The sequence below is a fragment of the Triticum urartu genome, chromosome 3A (genome assembly GCF_056163025.1).
Source record: "Triticum urartu cultivar PI428250 chromosome 3A, HENAU_Tu73, whole genome shotgun sequence".
Lineage (NCBI taxonomy): Eukaryota > Viridiplantae > Streptophyta > Magnoliopsida > Poales > Poaceae > Triticum > Triticum urartu.
Genome location: NC_141875.1, coordinates 686,797,704 through 686,816,389, shown reverse-complemented (window position 1 = coordinate 686,816,389; position 18,686 = coordinate 686,797,704). Strand labels below are relative to the sequence as shown.

Below are 18,686 nucleotides of genomic sequence, written 5' to 3'. Positions count from 1 at the left end.
TTTAGACATAACAATCACAATTAAATTCAAGCTCCAGCCAAATGTCTGAACAGATGGAGAGACGCAGGCAATATATTCATAACCCCTCTCACTATTTTACTACTTAGACGTAGGATCGGTGTAGGCCACGGAATCCTTTTTATACTATGTTGACAGGGTCTTAAACTTAAGACCTCTTGACTCTAATACCATCTTGTATTGATGCTCGAGAAAACTCATCCAAAATTTTATGGTATAAAAAGGGAAAGACATTTTTTTCAATCTTGTTAGGGTTTGTGTCCTATTCAGGAAGGCGAGACGGCGGCGGCTCCTTGAAGATGAAATAAAGGTCTCCCCACCTAGTCCCCATTCCGGCGGTGCGTCTAGCATCGTTGGTGGGCGTGTGGAGGTGTGTCTATGGCAGATCTGTTTTTGATGGAGTTGCTCGGATCTCGTCGTTGTTCATCCACGTTCGTGTGTCTTCGGTTTGGATCATTCCGATCTATGTTATTTTTCATCGGCGGCGGTTGCTGTTCTGGGGTGCTGGTCCTATGGGGCCTTAGCACGACAACTTCCCGACTATCTACTACAACAAGTTGTGTTCGGCTCCGGCAATGAAGGGGCGATGATGGCGGCGCGCCTTCGGTTCGCTTCGGTGCTTGTAGTCGTCGCTAGGTGGTCTACGGATCTGGATGTAATTTTTATTTCTGGTGTTCGTTGTACTGTCATGATTGAAGATGAATAGATTGAAAGTTTTTCCGCAAAAAAAAAGAGAAAAGGAACTCAAATGAATGAGGTGCAGAGGCGACATGCGATATTCCAGGACCTGTTCTTACACGCCCATTTGGAAACTGCACATCAATAAGGAAACACTAGGAAAAGACGGCTCCAGAAGAACTTGGTGGGACCAAACAGGCGATCTAATATGTATATTGCAATGATTTGGGCGGCGATAATGGGTGAGGAGGCAAAGCAATAGGATAAGTGGATCGTTGATCATTGACAGAAGGCTCAACAACTGGCATTAAAGGACCCCTATTCTTTGCCTTTTGCCATCTGAAGACACTGATGGAGGTGGAGCGTGAATCTGGCTGTACGCAGAGGGAAAATTTTCGAAGCAGAAGTAGGAGTCGGATGGTGATAATGTCCATGATGATCATGATTTTGCTTGGTTGGTTACAAATTTAACGGATGATACGGCCACTTATGTTCTGGACAACCTTTCAGGTAGTATGAGATGGTGTATGAGGCTATAATGCCGAGCATGACTCAGGTCCTTACAGCATCTCCAGCCGCGGCCCCAACAGCCCCCCCCCTCCCACCCCCCGTCCCCGTGTCCCAGGAGCCCGTTTTTCGACGGTTTGGGCCGAAACTGGCGCCGGCGGACTCAGGCCGAACCCGGCGCGCTGGGGGCGCCGTAGAACGCGTTTTTGGCACGAATGGGGATGGGCCAGCCGCGTCAATGAGATGCCGCTTCGTCGTCCTCATCGCCTTAGTTCCCACGGGAATCAATGCGAAGGCTAGCCAAGGCCGCCGCCCTGCCACGCCGCTCAGCATCCATCGATGCCTCATGGGCGACGCAGTGAAGGCGCCACCGACGCGCGTCCCGCCCGCTCCCGCCACGCCATGTAGGCTCTCGCCGCCCTACCGCGTCTATAAAAGCCGATCCCCCGTCGGTGAACGCCACAGCTTCCACACTTCACCTCGCATCGCACACAAAGCAGCACAATCCCCCCCTCCTGGTGACGAGAAAATGGCTGAGAGGTTCCCAGGCGACGGCGCGGCGGCGAACGTCTTCGGCCGCCGCCATCTTCAAGAGCCAGAGGCGCGCCTCCTCGACGAATCTGCCGGGGGCGTGGAGGCTGAGCGCCGACGGCGTCCCGGTGCCTGAAGGGGCGGCACGGCGGGCCGAGATCGCCCGCATCCGCTCGTCCCTGACGGCGGAGCAGCGGAACGAGCCGAGGTACCCCACCAACAGCGATGTCGCTGTCAAGGCGATCAAGAGGAACGAGAGAGAGTGATCAGAGAGAGACAAAGTGAACTGTTTTTGCGCTGGGCGGACTCCCCATCTTTTCCGTAGTTCTATTCATCTGATTATTGTGTTTACAAGCAACCTAGCTAACTAACCCGGCCAGCCCGCTGCGATCCGGAGTTGTCGTGCCATCCCACGACCTCCATAACGCTAGCGTGCCACGCTGACCGAGAAAACCAGAACAGAAAACAAAACGGGGCGATCGCGCAAAGACTCGGCCCGCTCTCTCTACTTCTACGTGCATGCTGCATGTGGACATCACATCAGCAGCCATGCATTGCTTATTCTAATCAAAGCAAACTAGAAGACACACGCACACACTCTCACTTGTGATGGAGCTTAGGTCAACATTTCTCCCCCTTAAGCTCCATTCGCCTTGCCGATTTCCCTGATGATCAGCCTCTGTCGCATTTCCACACGGCGTACACGACCCAGAGCTTTCGTCAGTATATCAGCAAGCTGATCAGTAGTCCCAACATGATCCAGTTCCAGCTGTCTTTCTTCCACACACTCCCGAATGAAGTGGTACTTTACATCTATATGTTTGCTTCTGTCATGGTGGATGGGATTCTTTGCCAAAGAAATTGCTGACTTGTTATCCACCAGAAGCTTGAATTTAATTGGTGCCTCACCCTTCATTTCAGCGAGCAATCTGCTCAACCAGAGGCCTTGACAAGTTGCAGCCCCAGGCGCCACATATTCTGCCTCACACGAGGTCATTGCTACGACCTTCTGTTTCTGCGAGGTCCATGAAACAGGATTCCCACCGAAGAAGAACACCTGACCAGAAGTGCTTCTCCTGTCCCCGATATCACCGGCGTGGTCACTGTCACTGTATCCGACCAGTCCGTTAGTTCCTCCTCGTGCATAGCAGCAGCCGTAGCTGAGTGTGCCTTGCACGTACCGCATAATCTGTTTCACTGCCGTCCAGTGAGTCATCGTTGGTTTCTCCATGAACCTACTCACCATGCCCACTGAATAAGTGATGTCAGGTCTCGTGTGAGTCAGGTACCTCAAGCTTCCAATGATACTGCAATAGAGAGAGGGATCGAACAGCTTGGATTCATCTTCCTTCCTTAGTTTGAGCCTGTATTCCATCGGTGTGTGGCAAGTGTTGCACTCTGACATTCCAGCCAGCTCAAGAATCTTCTCTGCATAGCTGCGTTGGCTCAGTGTGATCGAGCCCTCTGTCCCTATCCCCAAGTAGTAGCTTAGAAGACCAAGATCGCTCATCTTAAAGAGCTGCTGCATTTGACCCTTGAACTGAATAATGTCATCTTTGCTGGTGCCAGTAATTATCAGGTCGTCGACATACACTCCCACAAGCAGGTATGAGTGTGCATCGCCTCTCCTGTAGATAGCATGCTCTAGGGGGCTTCTGGTGAATCCAAGTGTACTCAGTGTCTCGTCGAGCTTTGCATACCATGCCCTTGGAGCTTGACGCAGACCATAGAGTGCTTTATTTAGTTTCAACACTTGATTTTCCTTCCCAGCAATGACATAGCCTGGCGCTTGTCCCACGTACACCTCCTCTGAGAGATCACCATTCAGAAAGGCTGATTTCACATCCATATGGTGCACCTCCCAGCCGGAATGCGCAACTAGGGCAAGGAAGATACGAACAGTTTCCATTCTTGCAACGGGAGCAAATACCTCTTCGAAGTCAATGCCTTCTCTCTGCGCATAGCCCTTTGCCACTAAGCGTGCCTTGTGTTTGATCACATTGTCGTCAGGGTCACGCTTCACTTTGTAGACCCACTTGAGCCCAATCGCCTTATGCCCACGAGGAAGGGTGGCGAGCTCCCAAGTGCAGCTCTCAGCAATGGAGTCCATCTCAGCGTCCATGGCACCTTTCCACGCAGCATTGGACAGTGCGTCATTGACATTTGCTGGCTCCCCAGCGCTCAGCAGACAGAGCAGCATGGCCTCGCGCACTGCCTCTCCCTCCGTCTCATCAAGAACGCAGGAGACGCGTCGATACCGGATGTTTCTGGTGTCCACATCACGGCGGTTCTCATCGTGGCTTGGTGGCGTGGCCCAGCGAATCTCCCGCCCAACAAACGGTGTCTTCGACTCGGTTTGAGGTGAGCTGAGCGCGCTCGACTTGGGTGAGGAGCAGCTTGCACTCGCCTCTGATGTGAGCTGCGTGGGGGATGCCGCTGACGCTGCTGGTGCCGGGGTCTTGGGACTGGCTCGCGGCGAGGGCGTCGGTGTTTCCATGCCACTGTCCAGCTCGTGCACGCCATGCGCCGTGGTGTAAACCACGCTGAAGGTTGCCGGAGTCGTTTTGCCCGCGCTCGCGCTCTAGGCGCTCCACGTCCACGGCCTGCTTTCCTCGAAGACCACGTCCCGCGTGATCTGTACCTTCTTCGTCACAGGATTGTACACTCTGTAGGCCTTCGACCCCTCCTCGTAGCCAACGAAAACCATCGGTGTTGAGCGATCACTCAGCTTGCTGATCCTTGGGCCAACCTTCTTGACATGAACCGTGCACCCAAACGTGCGCAAATGATGCACGCTGGGTTTACGGCAGTGCCACGCCTCATATGGGGTGACACCATCCAGGCTGCGTGTAGGGGCTCGGTTCAGTATGTAGACGGCCATCTTGACAGCTTCTTCCCAGAAGTACGCCGGCATGGACATGCTCTTCAACATGCATCTGGCCATCTCCACCACGGTTTGATTCCGCCGCTCTACCACACCGTTTTGCTGAGGTGAGTAAGGAGCCGTGGTGTAGTGCTTGACACCGATCTCCTCGCAGTACGCCTTGAATTCACCGAAGTTGAACTCCCCCCCGCGATCTGAGCGGAAGGCGCGTAATTTGCACCGGCCGTCCACTTCTGCCAAAGCCTTGACCCTTTTGAAGCATTGAAATACCTCGTCCTTGTCTTCACGAGCTCTACCCACATGTAGCGACTGAAATCATCAACTATCAGCAGAAAATATCGGTTACCTGCGGGTGTAGTTGGCTCGATCGGCCCGCAGAGGTCCGTGTGCACAAGCTCTAGCGCACGCTCTGCGCAGTATGCAGTTGCCTGAGGAAATGGGGCTCAGTGCTGCTTCCCAAGTGCGCATCCATCACAGTATTCCTCCACACGATCAATGACGGGCATGCCACGCACCATCTTCTTCGTAGACATGGTGCGAAGTGCACGAAAGTGCAAGTGTCCCATGCATGCGTGCCACCTCCAGGTTGCATCATCTCCTTGGTCCATCAGACAGGCGGGAGCGTCGATGATGAGACGCACCGTGTAGAGCCGGCTGCCGAACCGCCTGACGCGTGCGAGGACTTGCCGCGCCGAATCACGAATTGCCATGACGCCGCTCTCAATGGTGATGGAGCAGCCGCCCTTGTCCAGCTGTCCCACGGAGATGATGTTGCTCCGCAGGCTAGGGATGAAGAAGACGCCCGCGAGCGCTCGTTGGTTCCCACTTTGGCAGCGAAACACGACAGAGCCGCGCCGTTGAATGGCAACATGCGACCCATCGCCAAACCTCATAGTGTCGTGCACACTCTCGTCGAGCATGGTGAACACGGTTCTGTCCCTTGTCATGTGACATGAAGCGCCAGTGTCAAAGTACCAGAGGCCCTCGGGCGAGGGGACAGGGATTACCTTCTCTTCATTGAGAAAGACAGCTTGTGGCGCCACAATCTCCAGCGTGGTGACAGTGGTGACCACAGCCATGAGCAGGCCCTGATCATGATCATCGCCCGCCTGGGCCAGGTGCGCCTGCTCGCTCCTGCCCTTCTGCTCTTGCTCCCGAAGCCATGTGCGACACTCCTTCTTCCAATGACCTAGGATCCCGCAGTGATGACATTTGCCCTTTTTCTTCTTGCCTCCGGAGGCACCCGTGCCCGTGCCCGACGCGCCCTTGCCACCGCCAGGTGGCTTACCCTTTGCAGGTGACTTGCTCTTCCCGCTGTTGCCGCCGCCACCGCCTGACGATGAGCCTCCGCCGCCGCCCGCCTTCTCGCGAGCCAGCCACTCCTCATGAGTGAGCAAGAGACACCCGGCGTTCTGCGCACCATCGTCGAGGTCGTAGTGGTCCTCGCAGGCGGAGAGGCGGCCGATGAGCTCCTCGATGGTCATGGTTTTCAGATCGATCAGGGACTCGATCGCCATGGCCAACGGGCGGTACCGCGGCGGCACCACAGGAAGGAACTTCTGGACCGCCTTGTGCTCGGAGACCGGCTCCTCGTACAACTCCAGATCGGCAACTAGGGCTGAAAGCCGCAGCCCGAAATCCTCGACGGACTCGCCGTCCTTGAACCTGAGATCTTCGAACTCCCGCCGGTGCACCTGCGCCTTGGCCTTGCGGGCGCGCTCACTGCCCATGCGCATGGTCTTGATTGTCTTCCACGCCTTCTTCGTCATGTCCTTGGCGGCCAGTACGCGCAACATCTCCGGCGGGACGCCGGTGAGAAGGATCTGCAGCACGCTCCGGTCGGCGTCTTCGTCGGCGGCATCGTCGGTCACCGCAGACCAAACGCGGGCGACCTATAACTTGACTTGCATCACCAGTGCCCACTCCTGATAGTTCGTGCGCGTGAGCATCATGGACGCGCCCGAATCCTCCCTCACGACGCGCTCCACCACCCGATACTCGCCGCTGCCGCTGCCGGTGAGGCGTGCGACTGGCGCCTTGGATCTGGGCGTCTTCGGCGACTTGGTGCCGCTCTTGTTCTTCCCGTCCAACTCGTCGCTTGACATGACCACGACGGATCCAACACCGCCGCCGTACCAAGGATCAAACACCCGGAGCTCTGATACAAATTGTCGTTGTCAAGGCGATCGAGAGGAACGAGAGAGAGAGAGATCACAGAGAGACGAAGTGAACTGTTTTTGCGCCGGGCAGACTCCCCAGCTTTTCCATAGTTCTATTCATCTGATTATTGTGTTTACAAGCAACCTAGCTAACTAACCCGGCCAGCCCGCTGCGATCCGGAGTTGTCGCGCCATCCCACGACCTCCATAACGCTAGCGTGCCACGCTGACCGGGAAAACCAGAAAAGAAAACAAAAAGGGGCGATCGTGCAAAGACTCGGCCCGCTCTGTCTACTTCTACGTGCATGCTGCATGTGGACATCACATCAGCAGCCATGCATTGCTTATTCTAATCAAAGCAAACTAGAAGACACATGCACACACTCTCACGTGTGATGGAGCTTAGGTCAACAAGCGAAAGACTGTGTACGATGTACTTCGAGCGCCGCCGCCAAGAGCATATCGCCTCCGCCAACGCCATCATCCCCCCGCGGCCGCCTCAACGCGGACGGGTGGCGCGAGTGGTGGGGCGTGCCAGGCCGCTCTCTCGAGGCCGTCCTCGACCACATCGAGATCGGCAACGTGCCGCGCCTCAAGTACCCGCTGCGGGCGTCCTTCTCTCGCTATCGTGGCAGCTCTTAGACGCCGCGGCGAATGGAGCCAGGGACGTCCTCGTCCTCGGGCTCCGGCTCGCTCGCGCCCTCGTCATCAACGAGGGTGCCCGCCCCTCCCCGCGCTCCCTCCGCCTGGTCCGACCGAAGCCCGTGCCGGGCATGCTCCCCGTGAAGCCGGAGCACGTCGACATGGTGACCCCTGACGACGAGGCTGCCCTAAAATGGGCGAAGGAGGACTATGTCCGCGAGCAGGTGCGCCACCAGCGCCGCAGGCGCGAGTAGGGCGGCGTCATAGTCCTCGACAGCGACGAGGAGGACGAGGCCGGACCGTCCATCGCCCAACCGCTTGTTGGCGACCCTGGCCAGGCGTGCAGTAGGGACGGCGGCGGCTCTGGCGGGGCGCGCGACGACGACCGCGGCGGCTACACCCGTTTCTATAGGCTTCTCGGCATGTAGATGGAGTGCGGTGGTCGCGGCGCAGCAGGACTAGGCGTAGTTTGCATGTTTTATCTGTTTTTGGACAGATTTCAATGAAGTTTCGCCGAGTTTGTGCCAGTTTCGCTGAGGTTGTACAATTTTGTATAAAACATCGCCAAGTTCGCACAATTTTGGCGGCGACCTGGGGCGTCGACTGTGCACGCAATCGCCCCCATGCGCCAACCAAGCGCCGGTTCGCCCCAGGCGTCTCTTTTTCGGCGTCCTGGGGGCTGAACAGCTAGAGATGCTCTTAGTACGTACAAGCTTCAAATGCACCATCTACCACCAGCTTGGCAAAAAAGTGTTCAGGTTAAGACCAAGCTGGGGACAATGGGGGCAGACACACACATGTGGCCAAACCTCAATGGAGAAATGGCAATTAAGGCTCGTTTAGACTTCGTCACAAATGCAATGGATGGTGGCTAATTAACCAACCTCCCCTGTGAAAGAATGACACACCTTGCCAATAGGGATCTAAATGGCACGATAAACACACGCCGCAAAACCCATAATTTTTTTGTTAGCTCGATAGTTCATTTTCCTAAAAAAAAAACTTTCTTGAACTGCTAGAGCGATAACTGGGCTTAAACGGATTTAAACAGTGTGCGGTTTGCATCCCTATTAGCCAATATATGTAGGCTTGGTCTTCTAGCCCCCTAAATAGAATGTTAGAAGGATTGTATTAGTAGCCAAATTAACATGAAAAGAATCGTGTCTCCACAGAGACACCAAGAGAGCAGTGAAAGTTTCAACGGCTTCAATTACTGCAGTCCATTGTGAATGGGAGGCACATGTAAACGTGTGCATGTGGTGTACGTTTTAGCTTTGCTGCACCGGGTATAGGTGCTGATACGTTATGCAGATGGATCGGCGACGACACCGATTTTAGATGTGCGGAGTGAGAGCACTCCACATTATCGAGTTTGTAGGTGAGTGGTGGCTTTGGGCCGGTGGTTTGATATATGTTATTGTGAGAACTTTGTTGAATAATTAATAAAGACGGTTTTAACCTCCTTTTTCAAAAAAAATAATTAATGAAGAATTTCACCTCGCTGCAGGCTGCAGCATTCGTTGTGTCGGCCATCGGGTGGAAGGCAGCAGCCTTGCTCTTGAGCAACGGCTGGTGGATGGAGAGCGAGTGCGGCACGGGAGGCAGTTGAGAGTGAAAGCATTAGGCTATTCTGTCAATGCAAACAGATATGGCATGTCATTTCCAACCTTGGAGGCCAAGTAGACTACGAGGGCCAGGAATGTTTTCCGTGAAGATTTGGGCATGCCGTTCCTTCCACAAATTTAACATGTTATATAAGGCTATAACCTTAAGCATGGTTCTGATTTTCAATATAGGCTCTAAAGTTTGTACACACCGTCTCCCACAAGCTTGGCAAATCAGTGTTATTTGTAGAGGCCAGGGTGAGTCGAGGACAATGGAGCAGAGCATCATACTTGTGTAGGCAGATCTCTTTGGAGAAAGCAAAATTAATGCTCACGTATGAATGTATGATGCAGACTCCAGGATGTTGGTCACAAAATTAATGGATGAATAGCTGATGTGCTCACCCAGCCTTCCTCATCCTAAGGATGATCAGCCCCTATAAAAGAGAATGCACTATGTCTGTGGCTGTATTGCACTTCTTTTAGCCTCTAGCATTGTTATCAAGATAGTACAAGCATCCAAATGAAAATGAATGGTGTAGGGGCTCCCGGGCGAGAGTGCAATGACAATTAAGATGGGTTGGAGCACTGCAATATGTTTGTGAATGGAAGGCATACGGAATTGCATAATCTGCAACAACCCTTTTCATTGAGGTGGGAAGGTTGCGGCAATCTCAGAATCGCTGCACCATTGGATATGAAGCGGTACTGATTTGGCTCGAAAGGAGTCGAGGCTCTAGAGAAGGAGTGGCAGGAGTGACAATTACGATGGTTTGTTATGGCCCAATATGACGATAAGGTGTACAAACAGCTCAATGTCACTGATTTCGAAGCAGACTTGGAGAAAATAGTACAATATTGAGGTCACTAGAACAAATCATATTCCATGCTGGTGTTCACCATCCCGTCTTTCTCGTCTATGTCCCCATTTGCATCTGCCCAATATCCCTAGTGCATTCCTCTTTTCTTTGGTTTTCTTAAAAAATTAGATAAAGAGGCTTTTTATGGTACATCATACTACCAAATATGATGGGTAGTATTTAGTTTATCAAAGGGCCGACTCCGGATTTGACTCAAGGACAGATTGGTAATTCTTTGTTACGGGGATTAGTCATCTATATGCGTTTTGATATGCAAAGCTCCATCTTTTCCACGCCCGCGCTGCCCCCCGGTCCTCCGGCATCCAGACGCCGCCTACCCGCCTCAACTGGCAGTCGCCTACTCCTCGGCCGAATGCCCTCGCCTCCCATCGTGCCCAAGGACGGGCACCCTGGACCAACTTCCCTGCCACAACCGGCAGCGCCCTCTATCTTCATTGACGTGTACATCAGAGCTCCGCAGGTTCTCCATCCCGTCTTCGCGTCTTGCTGCCCTCTGCTCCTCAACAAAGCTAGCTAGCTGGTGTACGCGCGTGTGCCTTCCTGCAGAATATATCCAGCAACTAGCTTTGGGTAGCTAGCCTTGATCCCTCGATGCTTACTCCGTGCGCAGTCCAAGAGCACCAGCCAAGAGACGCATCAGACAAGCGACGTCGTGTACGCGATACGCGTACGTATGCGTCTTCGCCTGGAAGAGCTCGTCTGGCGAGCATCGTACATTCGAGACCAAGGCCAACAAGCACCTCCTGGCGGCCTGAGAACATGCATGGGGCTCGCGCCGGTGAAAGCGCGTACCCCGGTGGATCATTGACCGAACTATCCCAAAATACCCTTTATACCTTAATATACTGCCCAAATTCTGCAGTAGTATTGTGGCATCTGAGCCATTAAATCACAGAAATAAAGGGTCTAAATTAATCTGATGTACCGTAAAAGTCTCTAGACAAAACCGTAAGTCTCAGGCGCACTGCAGGAGCATGGACATTTCTATCATTTTGGTATTATTAGTGCGACATATATTTATATAATAAAAAATTGATATAATTAACAATTATTTTGTAAAAAATATGTTTTTAAATGGAAAAGGATATTGAATAAGTTGCCTCAAGAAAGTATAATAGTTTGCACTAGGGAAGAAAATCCAAAATCTAGGTTGACTTTCTCAAGACTCATGGAGAGGCAATGCAACATGCACTTGGAAACAAGCAGATTTGGGGAACATACTGATTTATTTTTTCAAATGCATGCTGAATTCTCTCTACATAACTTTGGAAAACCATGTAGTGTCATCACAAGGCAACTTATCAGTACCCTACTCCACTTGAAATCGGTAATGTCATCTTTGTAGTCCCAGTTGTGAAACTGGAAGTTGTATTCGTCTTTTATTTCTAACCCTTGGCATGCAGGTTTCCTGGGCAATTTAATACCTGACTATGTGCTATAGTGAAAAATCTGAATCGGATGTTCTATAACCTTCCAATTTTGCTTGTTTCCAAATGCATGTTGCATTGCCTCTCCATGAGTCTGAAAAAGTCAACCTAGATTTTGGATTTTTCTTCCCTTGTGCAAACTCTCTCTCTCTGTGTGTGTGTATGTCGTAGTCATGTAGAGTAATGTAATGTTAGATTCATATTTTGACTACGGCACACATACATACACAGTAAGATGTTTAAAATGAAATACAATTAAAACCTACTGTTCCTCAATTGTGACACTGAAGATGAAATGACAAAGCAGCAGGAGTCTCTTCTGTTGTAAAGTCTCCAAAAAAAGATGAAAGGACTGACATCGAATGGAGAAGGGTGCTAAGAAGTTGCCTCAAAATAGTATAATGGAGTGTAGTTGGGAATAAAATCCAAAGTTTGTGGAAAAGTTTATTCAAATTTTCACTAGACCACACAGTCATACGTCAAAATGCCTAGGAACAGTACCTGCCAATAGTTTGAAATGTTAACATGAATAAAAGTTTCAGTTCAAGCTGACACCATGAAATATTCATATCCACGCCCTCCATCTTTCAAAGAATGCTGACCACAAGTTTGACCAAGTAGAATGGGACTGCTGCCAGACGCACCACACACCTTGGTGCCGCACGAACTTCTCTGTTTATCTCAGATACATAAACCATTGCAATAAAACACTATGATGTCGAAATTTTCACATGTCTTAGATGGTATGTTGATTTCACATTGGAGTTAATTGACACGTCAATAAGATTTGCTACTTAGCATGGAATAAAAAAGTAAAAATAGTAAATGCAAACAGGAATGACGTATCATTTGCGGCGGAGATCGATGGCATGGCGCTATGGAGACTCGGCGTCCGACATGCGGAGATGGGCTCGCGCAGGAGGAGGTTGCTGTCTGGCGTCATGGTGACGTCGATGGCAGAGTGGCCAGACAAGGTAGAAGGCTCAATATGATCTGAAGAATTGTGGAAGATGGCGGCGACGACACACGAGTGCGTCTGACCGGATTGTGCCCCAGACCCGGTATGTGGCTCGGCTGGGGCTTCCGAATGAGTTTCGGCTTCCGACTTTTGATGTTATGCTTAGGTGAGTGGTTTGGGTAGTGGCCTAGCTAGCACCCCTTCATCATTTTGAATAGGAGTAGCGTCATATGTTGCCAAGATGGTGGATACAGGCACATTATTGTTGTAATACTTTGTAAGGTCCTTGAAAACAATCAATAAAGTGGCCGTATGCATCTCCCAGATGCAGAGGCCGAGGGTCATCCTCCTTTTCTAAAAAAAAAAATCATTTGCAATATTCAAGGCCAGCCGGAAATGCAAGGGGCGGGGGGTAGTGTCGGTTGTTGGCCCAGACCCCACGATGCTGCCGAGTACCTTCAGGCAATACGCGCGTACGAGCTGCTCGATTAGCTTCCGAGCCGCCGTTCGACCGAGACGCAATACGCACTTACTAGCTAAGCTAGCAAGCAGACAGCCTGGTGGAGGCTTTTGATGTCTAGCTAGCTTAGCACGAGTCGCCGGCTTGATCGACGCACGCGAGGCAATACACATTACACACTTAATACGGCTATTTATATTAGCTAAACTACCTTACGCTTCATTCTATTCGGTGACTGCTACTGCCGGACTAGGGAACCACCACATCATGGTTAATCCCAAGGGGTCTTACTGATGGAGATTAAGGTCGCAGCACAGATCATGGTTAATCCGACCTTAACATGACTGCCGGACTAGGGAACCGCCACATCATGGTTAATCCAGTCTTTATAGAATAATAAAACCGCTGAAGATCGGATCAGTTCGTTCCATGCACAAATTTCAGATTGTGTACGAGGCTATAACATTGAGCATGGTTCTTCTGGTTTTAAGTAGAGGCTCTGAACACACGTCAGTTCTCCCACAAGCCTAGCAAATCAGTGTTCAGTGTAGAGGCAATGGTTAGCTGGAGGAAATGAGCAGATCACACACGTGTAACCAAATCACTTTGGGGAAAGGCAGTTAAGGCTTAGGTACGACCGTGCGAGGCAGATTCCAGGACTCACAAAATTATTGGAAGGGTAACTGATGTGCTCACCAATCTTCCTCCGTCTCAGCATGACAACGCTTACAAAAGGAGGAGGTCTTGTAGCCTCTAGCAGTGATGTGAGGATAGTGTACCAGCCAAACAAACACGGACGGAGTCAAAGCTACCGAGCAAGAAATATGTAGTGACCAAACAAACACTGACGGTGACAAGAAATGAACACGGACGGAATCGATGCAATCTGTTGTGAAATACGATTGGGAGGCATATGGAAACACATGGTCTCGAAGAATCACATCGGACGTAGGATTAGGCCAAGTGAAAGTATTTTCGAGGGAAGCCAGCAGCTGAAACTATCGGAGACTCGCAGAGGAGATAAGGTTGCAGCACAGATCAGCCCCAACTACTCCACGACAATATAGACAGAAACTGACAAGGGGACAGGAGCAATTTTATTATTCTATAAAGACCGGATCGATCGTCCTCAGTTCCTCCTCAACCCCATGAAATGCAACCCATGTTGACATCACAAAGACTTAGGTTCGTCCACGTGTTTTAGCAGGATCAACTCTTATGGTAGACACGCAAAGGTGGAGAATGGATACTTGGGGGTTACCTTGCCGCAGGCTGCCGGGTCACTGCTCGTGCGAACCGTTGTGACACTACTGGGCAACGGCGGGTGGGTGTGGGATTGGTCTCACGCAGAGGTGTAGGAGGCATTGAGGCAATGCAACATGATGGAGACAAAACGAACGGACAGAGAGGGCGAAAGGGCTGAAGCAAACTAAGCTCATTTTAAGCAGATACTGAAAAGGTGACAGATTGATTTCTCCCTCACTTCCTCCACAATCCCCTGAACTGGAAACAATGTTGACCTTGCGAAGATCTCGCTAGGGTTCATGCACATTTATAAGCAACACCTGATTTTACGGTACAAATGGAAAGCAGGAGGGAGAATGGGTCCTGTAGAGAAAGGAAGGCGGTGGGTGAAGGGAGTTGAGATTGGGAGTGGGCGCTCTGCCATCGGGGCCGGCTTCTGGCGGCGAGACGAACAGTTAAGGGGGTAGACACACGAATGGGCCGGATGGGCCAAAACCGAACTCGTGGTTTGTTGTTTCTCAGATGTCCTAACAAATACGACACGGACCCTCCAGTTCTACAACTGCAACCACAACATTCAAAATGGCATAACTAAAATACTGCTTTCCGATCCAACACCCTAGTATCTGGATAAAATTCCACTTTCCAGCAACTAGTAATAAGTTGACACCATGATGGCGCTGACAATGTACAGCCTAGAGAACCTTCATGGCGATGGCTGACAAAAATCATTAACAAGTGCTCTCACCCTCACTATATCATTTAAGAAATAACATTTCTCTGTTTTCCTTAAATGTAGATACCAATGAATCTAACCACCATATGATGTAGAGGTTTTAATTTATAGTAGATGGTGTGTTGGTTTCAGTTTGGACACTATTGATGGAAAAAGCACGTGTTTTGCCATTTATATTAGTAGGATACAGTTTCCAACCTAGCAAGGATCAAAAAGGAAAATATAGTTGAGAAAGAAATTGTTGTAGGCTACTCTATCAGTGCAAAGAGAGACAACACGTCATTTGGAATCTTGAAGGAGGTGGTCTCGCTCAAGATTTGAGCATTTCGCTCCTTCTACGAAGAAATGTTGTATGAGGCAATAATGTTGAGCATTGTTCTTGTTTTTGGTACAAGATTTGAACATACGTCTTCCACAAGCTTTGAAAGTAGTGTCGAGTGTAGCTACCGGGTTAATGTTGGAAAAATGGAGTAGAACACACGTGTATATGCAAACGTCTGCATAAAGAAAAAATTAAGGCTCGGATACAAAGCAGACTCCAGGACTTGGGTACAAAACTAATGGACGTATAAATAATGTGCTCACCAACCTTCCTCAGCATAAGCATGATCCACACTTACAAAGAGACACTGCAATCTATAATCTCCTTGTAGCTTCTAACTATGTTATCAGGATAGTACTGTCAGCGAAACAAACAAGAATAGGGTTGAGGCTACGGAACGACGGAGAGCAGCAACACTAAAAGTTTGATGAGCTTCCTCAATGAAGTATGAATGGGAGGCATATGGAAGCACATCATCTAAAAAGAATCATGTAGTGCGTAGGACAAGTGAAATCGAAAGTATTTCCAAGGAGAGAAAGCAACGACATGTGTAATCTACCTACACAGGAGGGGGTGATAGAATAGATTAGCCGGAACCACTCACACCAGATTGTGATGTGCGGAGATTTATATGGGGCCAAGGACTTTCACATTGCGAAAACTGGATCGACTTTTTCTCTTTTCCTCCTCTTAACTTCCTCAACTGTAATCCACGCTCACGTGAGGAAAACCTAGTCTACATGTACATTCAAAATCAGCACCTAGATTTCATAGTACACAACAAGGAGTGGTCAATGGGGACTTGGGGAGCCTACCACGCCGCATCATTGGTCACAAAATCGTTGTGTCAGTCCGTAGTAGCAGCTCACCGAAACGAGCTCGACTGCATGTCACATGCCTGATTATTTGGGCCCAAAGGGTTGAGTTGGGTTAAACAAGTCTCCTCTCCCGACAATAAGAAGATAGAAAAGAAGTAATTATGTAAGTTTACACACTAGAAAGACGATCAATCACAAACTAAAACTAAATAATTAAAAATTTAGCATCACCACCACGAAGTTCATGATACATACATCTACTTATTACAGGTTCAGACATAGTTCAAAGCAATATACACTTCTTCACCATCCGACGGTCTAATTTTTGCACATAAAATGTCGAAAGCAATGAGACTTTGGACCCTGGAATTCATCAAAAATTCATGACCCCCGGTTGCTCATCAGCGTGAGGTTTCAGTTCTACAAGGCAATTCCAACATCTCTCTCCTTCAACATCTTCCTCCAGCACCTAATTGAGAATTTCCAATTAGTTCTCCCGAATTACCTCAACTGACAGTGTGTCCGGGATTGGGGAACCTTCATGGCATACAATCATGCATTGTTGCATCTCCACCGCCGCTTTGAAATAAATTTGCCCCGCAAAGAAGCTCTTAGCATGTGTGACCCTCCTGAGATTTTAGCTAACATGGTCCTCAAGCTTAGTAGGCGTGAACCACAATGCAAGCCTTGCAAAGGTGGATCTTATCTGTTGTTGAAGCCATCCCACATCATAAACATGACCCCACCTCCTAAGCCCGTAAACCCCACTCCCGCTCAGCTGCAGGTTCCATTACCAAAGAAGGAACGACCGACTAGTGAGGCCAGGGAGGTGATGGCAGACCGGAGATGCACATGCATTACAATGGAATAGATGGCTGCAGCGCACAGGCGGAGTACAGGATGGGATGGAATGGAATTGAATTGATGTTTTTCCAGGGATCCCATTGTTTTTCTTTGACACACTTGACAAATGGGTCCCAAAGGATCAAACGAGTTTTTCTTCGGTGGATCCACATGGATCTAGTCTTTGTTCGTGTGTCTATAGGTAGGATCCTTCCAACCTAAGCTTCTATTCAACGGCGGTTGTTGCTATTCTAGTGCACTCACACTGTAGGGCTCAGCACGACGAATTCTCTACTGTTCACCATTCTGATAGCATCGAGATCTAAATATGCATAGAACTATGTCAACTACAACTTTCTCCATATATTGCATCGCCGCATCACGACGGTGGTATAGAAATAAAATGTGGTGGGTAGACCCATGAGGTGGGCACCAAGCAACTACGGTGTTAGGTTTATGCCTTGGACGAAAATATTAAGGGTTAATTATCCTTTTGCCCTCAGTGGTGTCCATGTGCTCAGTTTTGCCCTCAGATGCGAATTGTGCTCAGTTTTGCCCCTAGTCCGTGCGCACCGACTCGTTCCGTGAACTCTGCCGTCTCCGTCAGGTCAACCTTTTGACTCGGCCCTTACAGGTGGAACCAGGCGACAGAAACGGCCAATTTTATTCAGACCGTTGCACGCGTGGCTTGTGGGACCCAGCAGAGAGCCGTTGGCGGGTGTGCTATATAAGCGGGCGACAGCGGCCGTGACCACGGCGACAGAGAGCACGGCAGTGACCACGGCGAGAGAGAGAGAGCACGGCGGCGGGAAGCTAGCCGTGGAGGGCGCGGCGGTGGGAAGCTAGCAGTGGAGGGCGCGGCGGCGTTGAGATCCCTTCGGCTCCGAGCTCCATGTCTTCCTCAAGCTCCCGCGCCACCTCGCGGATGCAGAGCCGGGCGCGTGTGGACATGCCTGTCTTCGTCTGTCCGCGGTGCCGGGTGGGCGTTGATCGGAGGGTTTCTCAGACACCGAGGAACCAGAATCGTCCGTTCTATTTGTGCAGCGAGAATGGGGTAAGAATCGGGGCAATCGCACCATTTTCATGGTCGGGATCTTTGAGCAATGGGTTGATCTGTTTGGTGTTCATGCAGGTGACATGCTTCTTTCTTTGGGTCGATGCTCTGGCGAAGACTCTGATGAATGAACTGCAAGAAGAGCATGAAGAATGGTTGCGCATGCTGCCACGAACGGCAGTGGCCGCAACACGAGCTCCGGAAGATGGGATGGAGGGCGAAGCACGCACTGACAGAGAGCTAGCTGTTGAGCTTAGGATGTTGAAGAAGAAGGTTAGGAAGCTTGAAGATCAAGCACTACCAATACCCATTTGCAAATACTTTTGGGCATTTGTAGGTATGGTAATCGCACTGGTTGTAATGTTGAAAATGTATGGAAAGGCATGAATTATGGAGGAATTTGTAATCTTGAAATTGTTTGAGAAATCCACCTAGTTTAAATGTTGGTTAAAGTAGTTGTTTAAAGGTTGTTTAAATGTTGAAACAAAAAGAGAAGAAGTGACCAACATTTAAATATGTTTGAAAAAAGAGAAGAAATTAGGAATTCAGAAACCCTTTCTGTCCAAAAAAAGGTTGCTATTGGGCCAAATTCAGAGCGTAGACCCAAGTGCAGGCTAGACTAATGGGCCAACTGCATCCAATTAGGCCCATTCGGGGGTTCTCTTGCGTATTTTTCTGTTTTCTATTCTGATTTAATTTAGGTAGTAAATAATAATGCTGGAACTTTTTGTGGAAGCTAATTGAATTATTCCGGAGCCAAACAATTAAGGTTAGAAATTTTTTGGAGCTGTTAATTAATCCAATTCAAATACACCGTGATTTAAATCAAAGACCAAAATGTCATGGAAAATGTGCCTCAGCTCTGGTTGAGGTTTACGCCAGGTGCCAAAATAAATGAACAATTTTTAAGGGCATTACA

General features: G+C 49.9%; 1 protein-coding gene across 1 annotated transcript; it reads left to right on the top strand.

Moving 5' to 3' along the window:
- Nucleotides 1-17,544: 17,544 nt before the first annotated feature.
- On the top strand, nt 17,545-18,192 carry LOC147981606 (uncharacterized). Its single transcript, XM_087517175.1, has 2 exons — nt 17,545-17,767; nt 17,846-18,192. The coding sequence occupies exons 1-2, from the start codon at nt 17,606-17,608 to the stop codon at nt 18,152-18,154; spliced, it is 471 nt and encodes a 156-aa protein (XP_087373301.1). The 5' UTR covers nt 17,545-17,605; the 3' UTR covers nt 18,155-18,192.
- Nucleotides 18,193-18,686: the final 494 nt, after the last annotated feature.

Bases quoted from the DNA above. Each gene is read 5' to 3' on its own strand.
- LOC147981606 (XM_087517175.1), top strand. From the start codon at position 17,606: ATGTCTTCCTCAAGCTCCCGCGCCACCTCGCGGATGCAGAGCCGGGCG. The intron at 17,768-17,845 runs GTAAGAATCGGG...GTGTTCATGCAG, and splicing joins ATTTGTGCAGCGAGAATGGG to GTGACATGCTTCTTTCTTTG.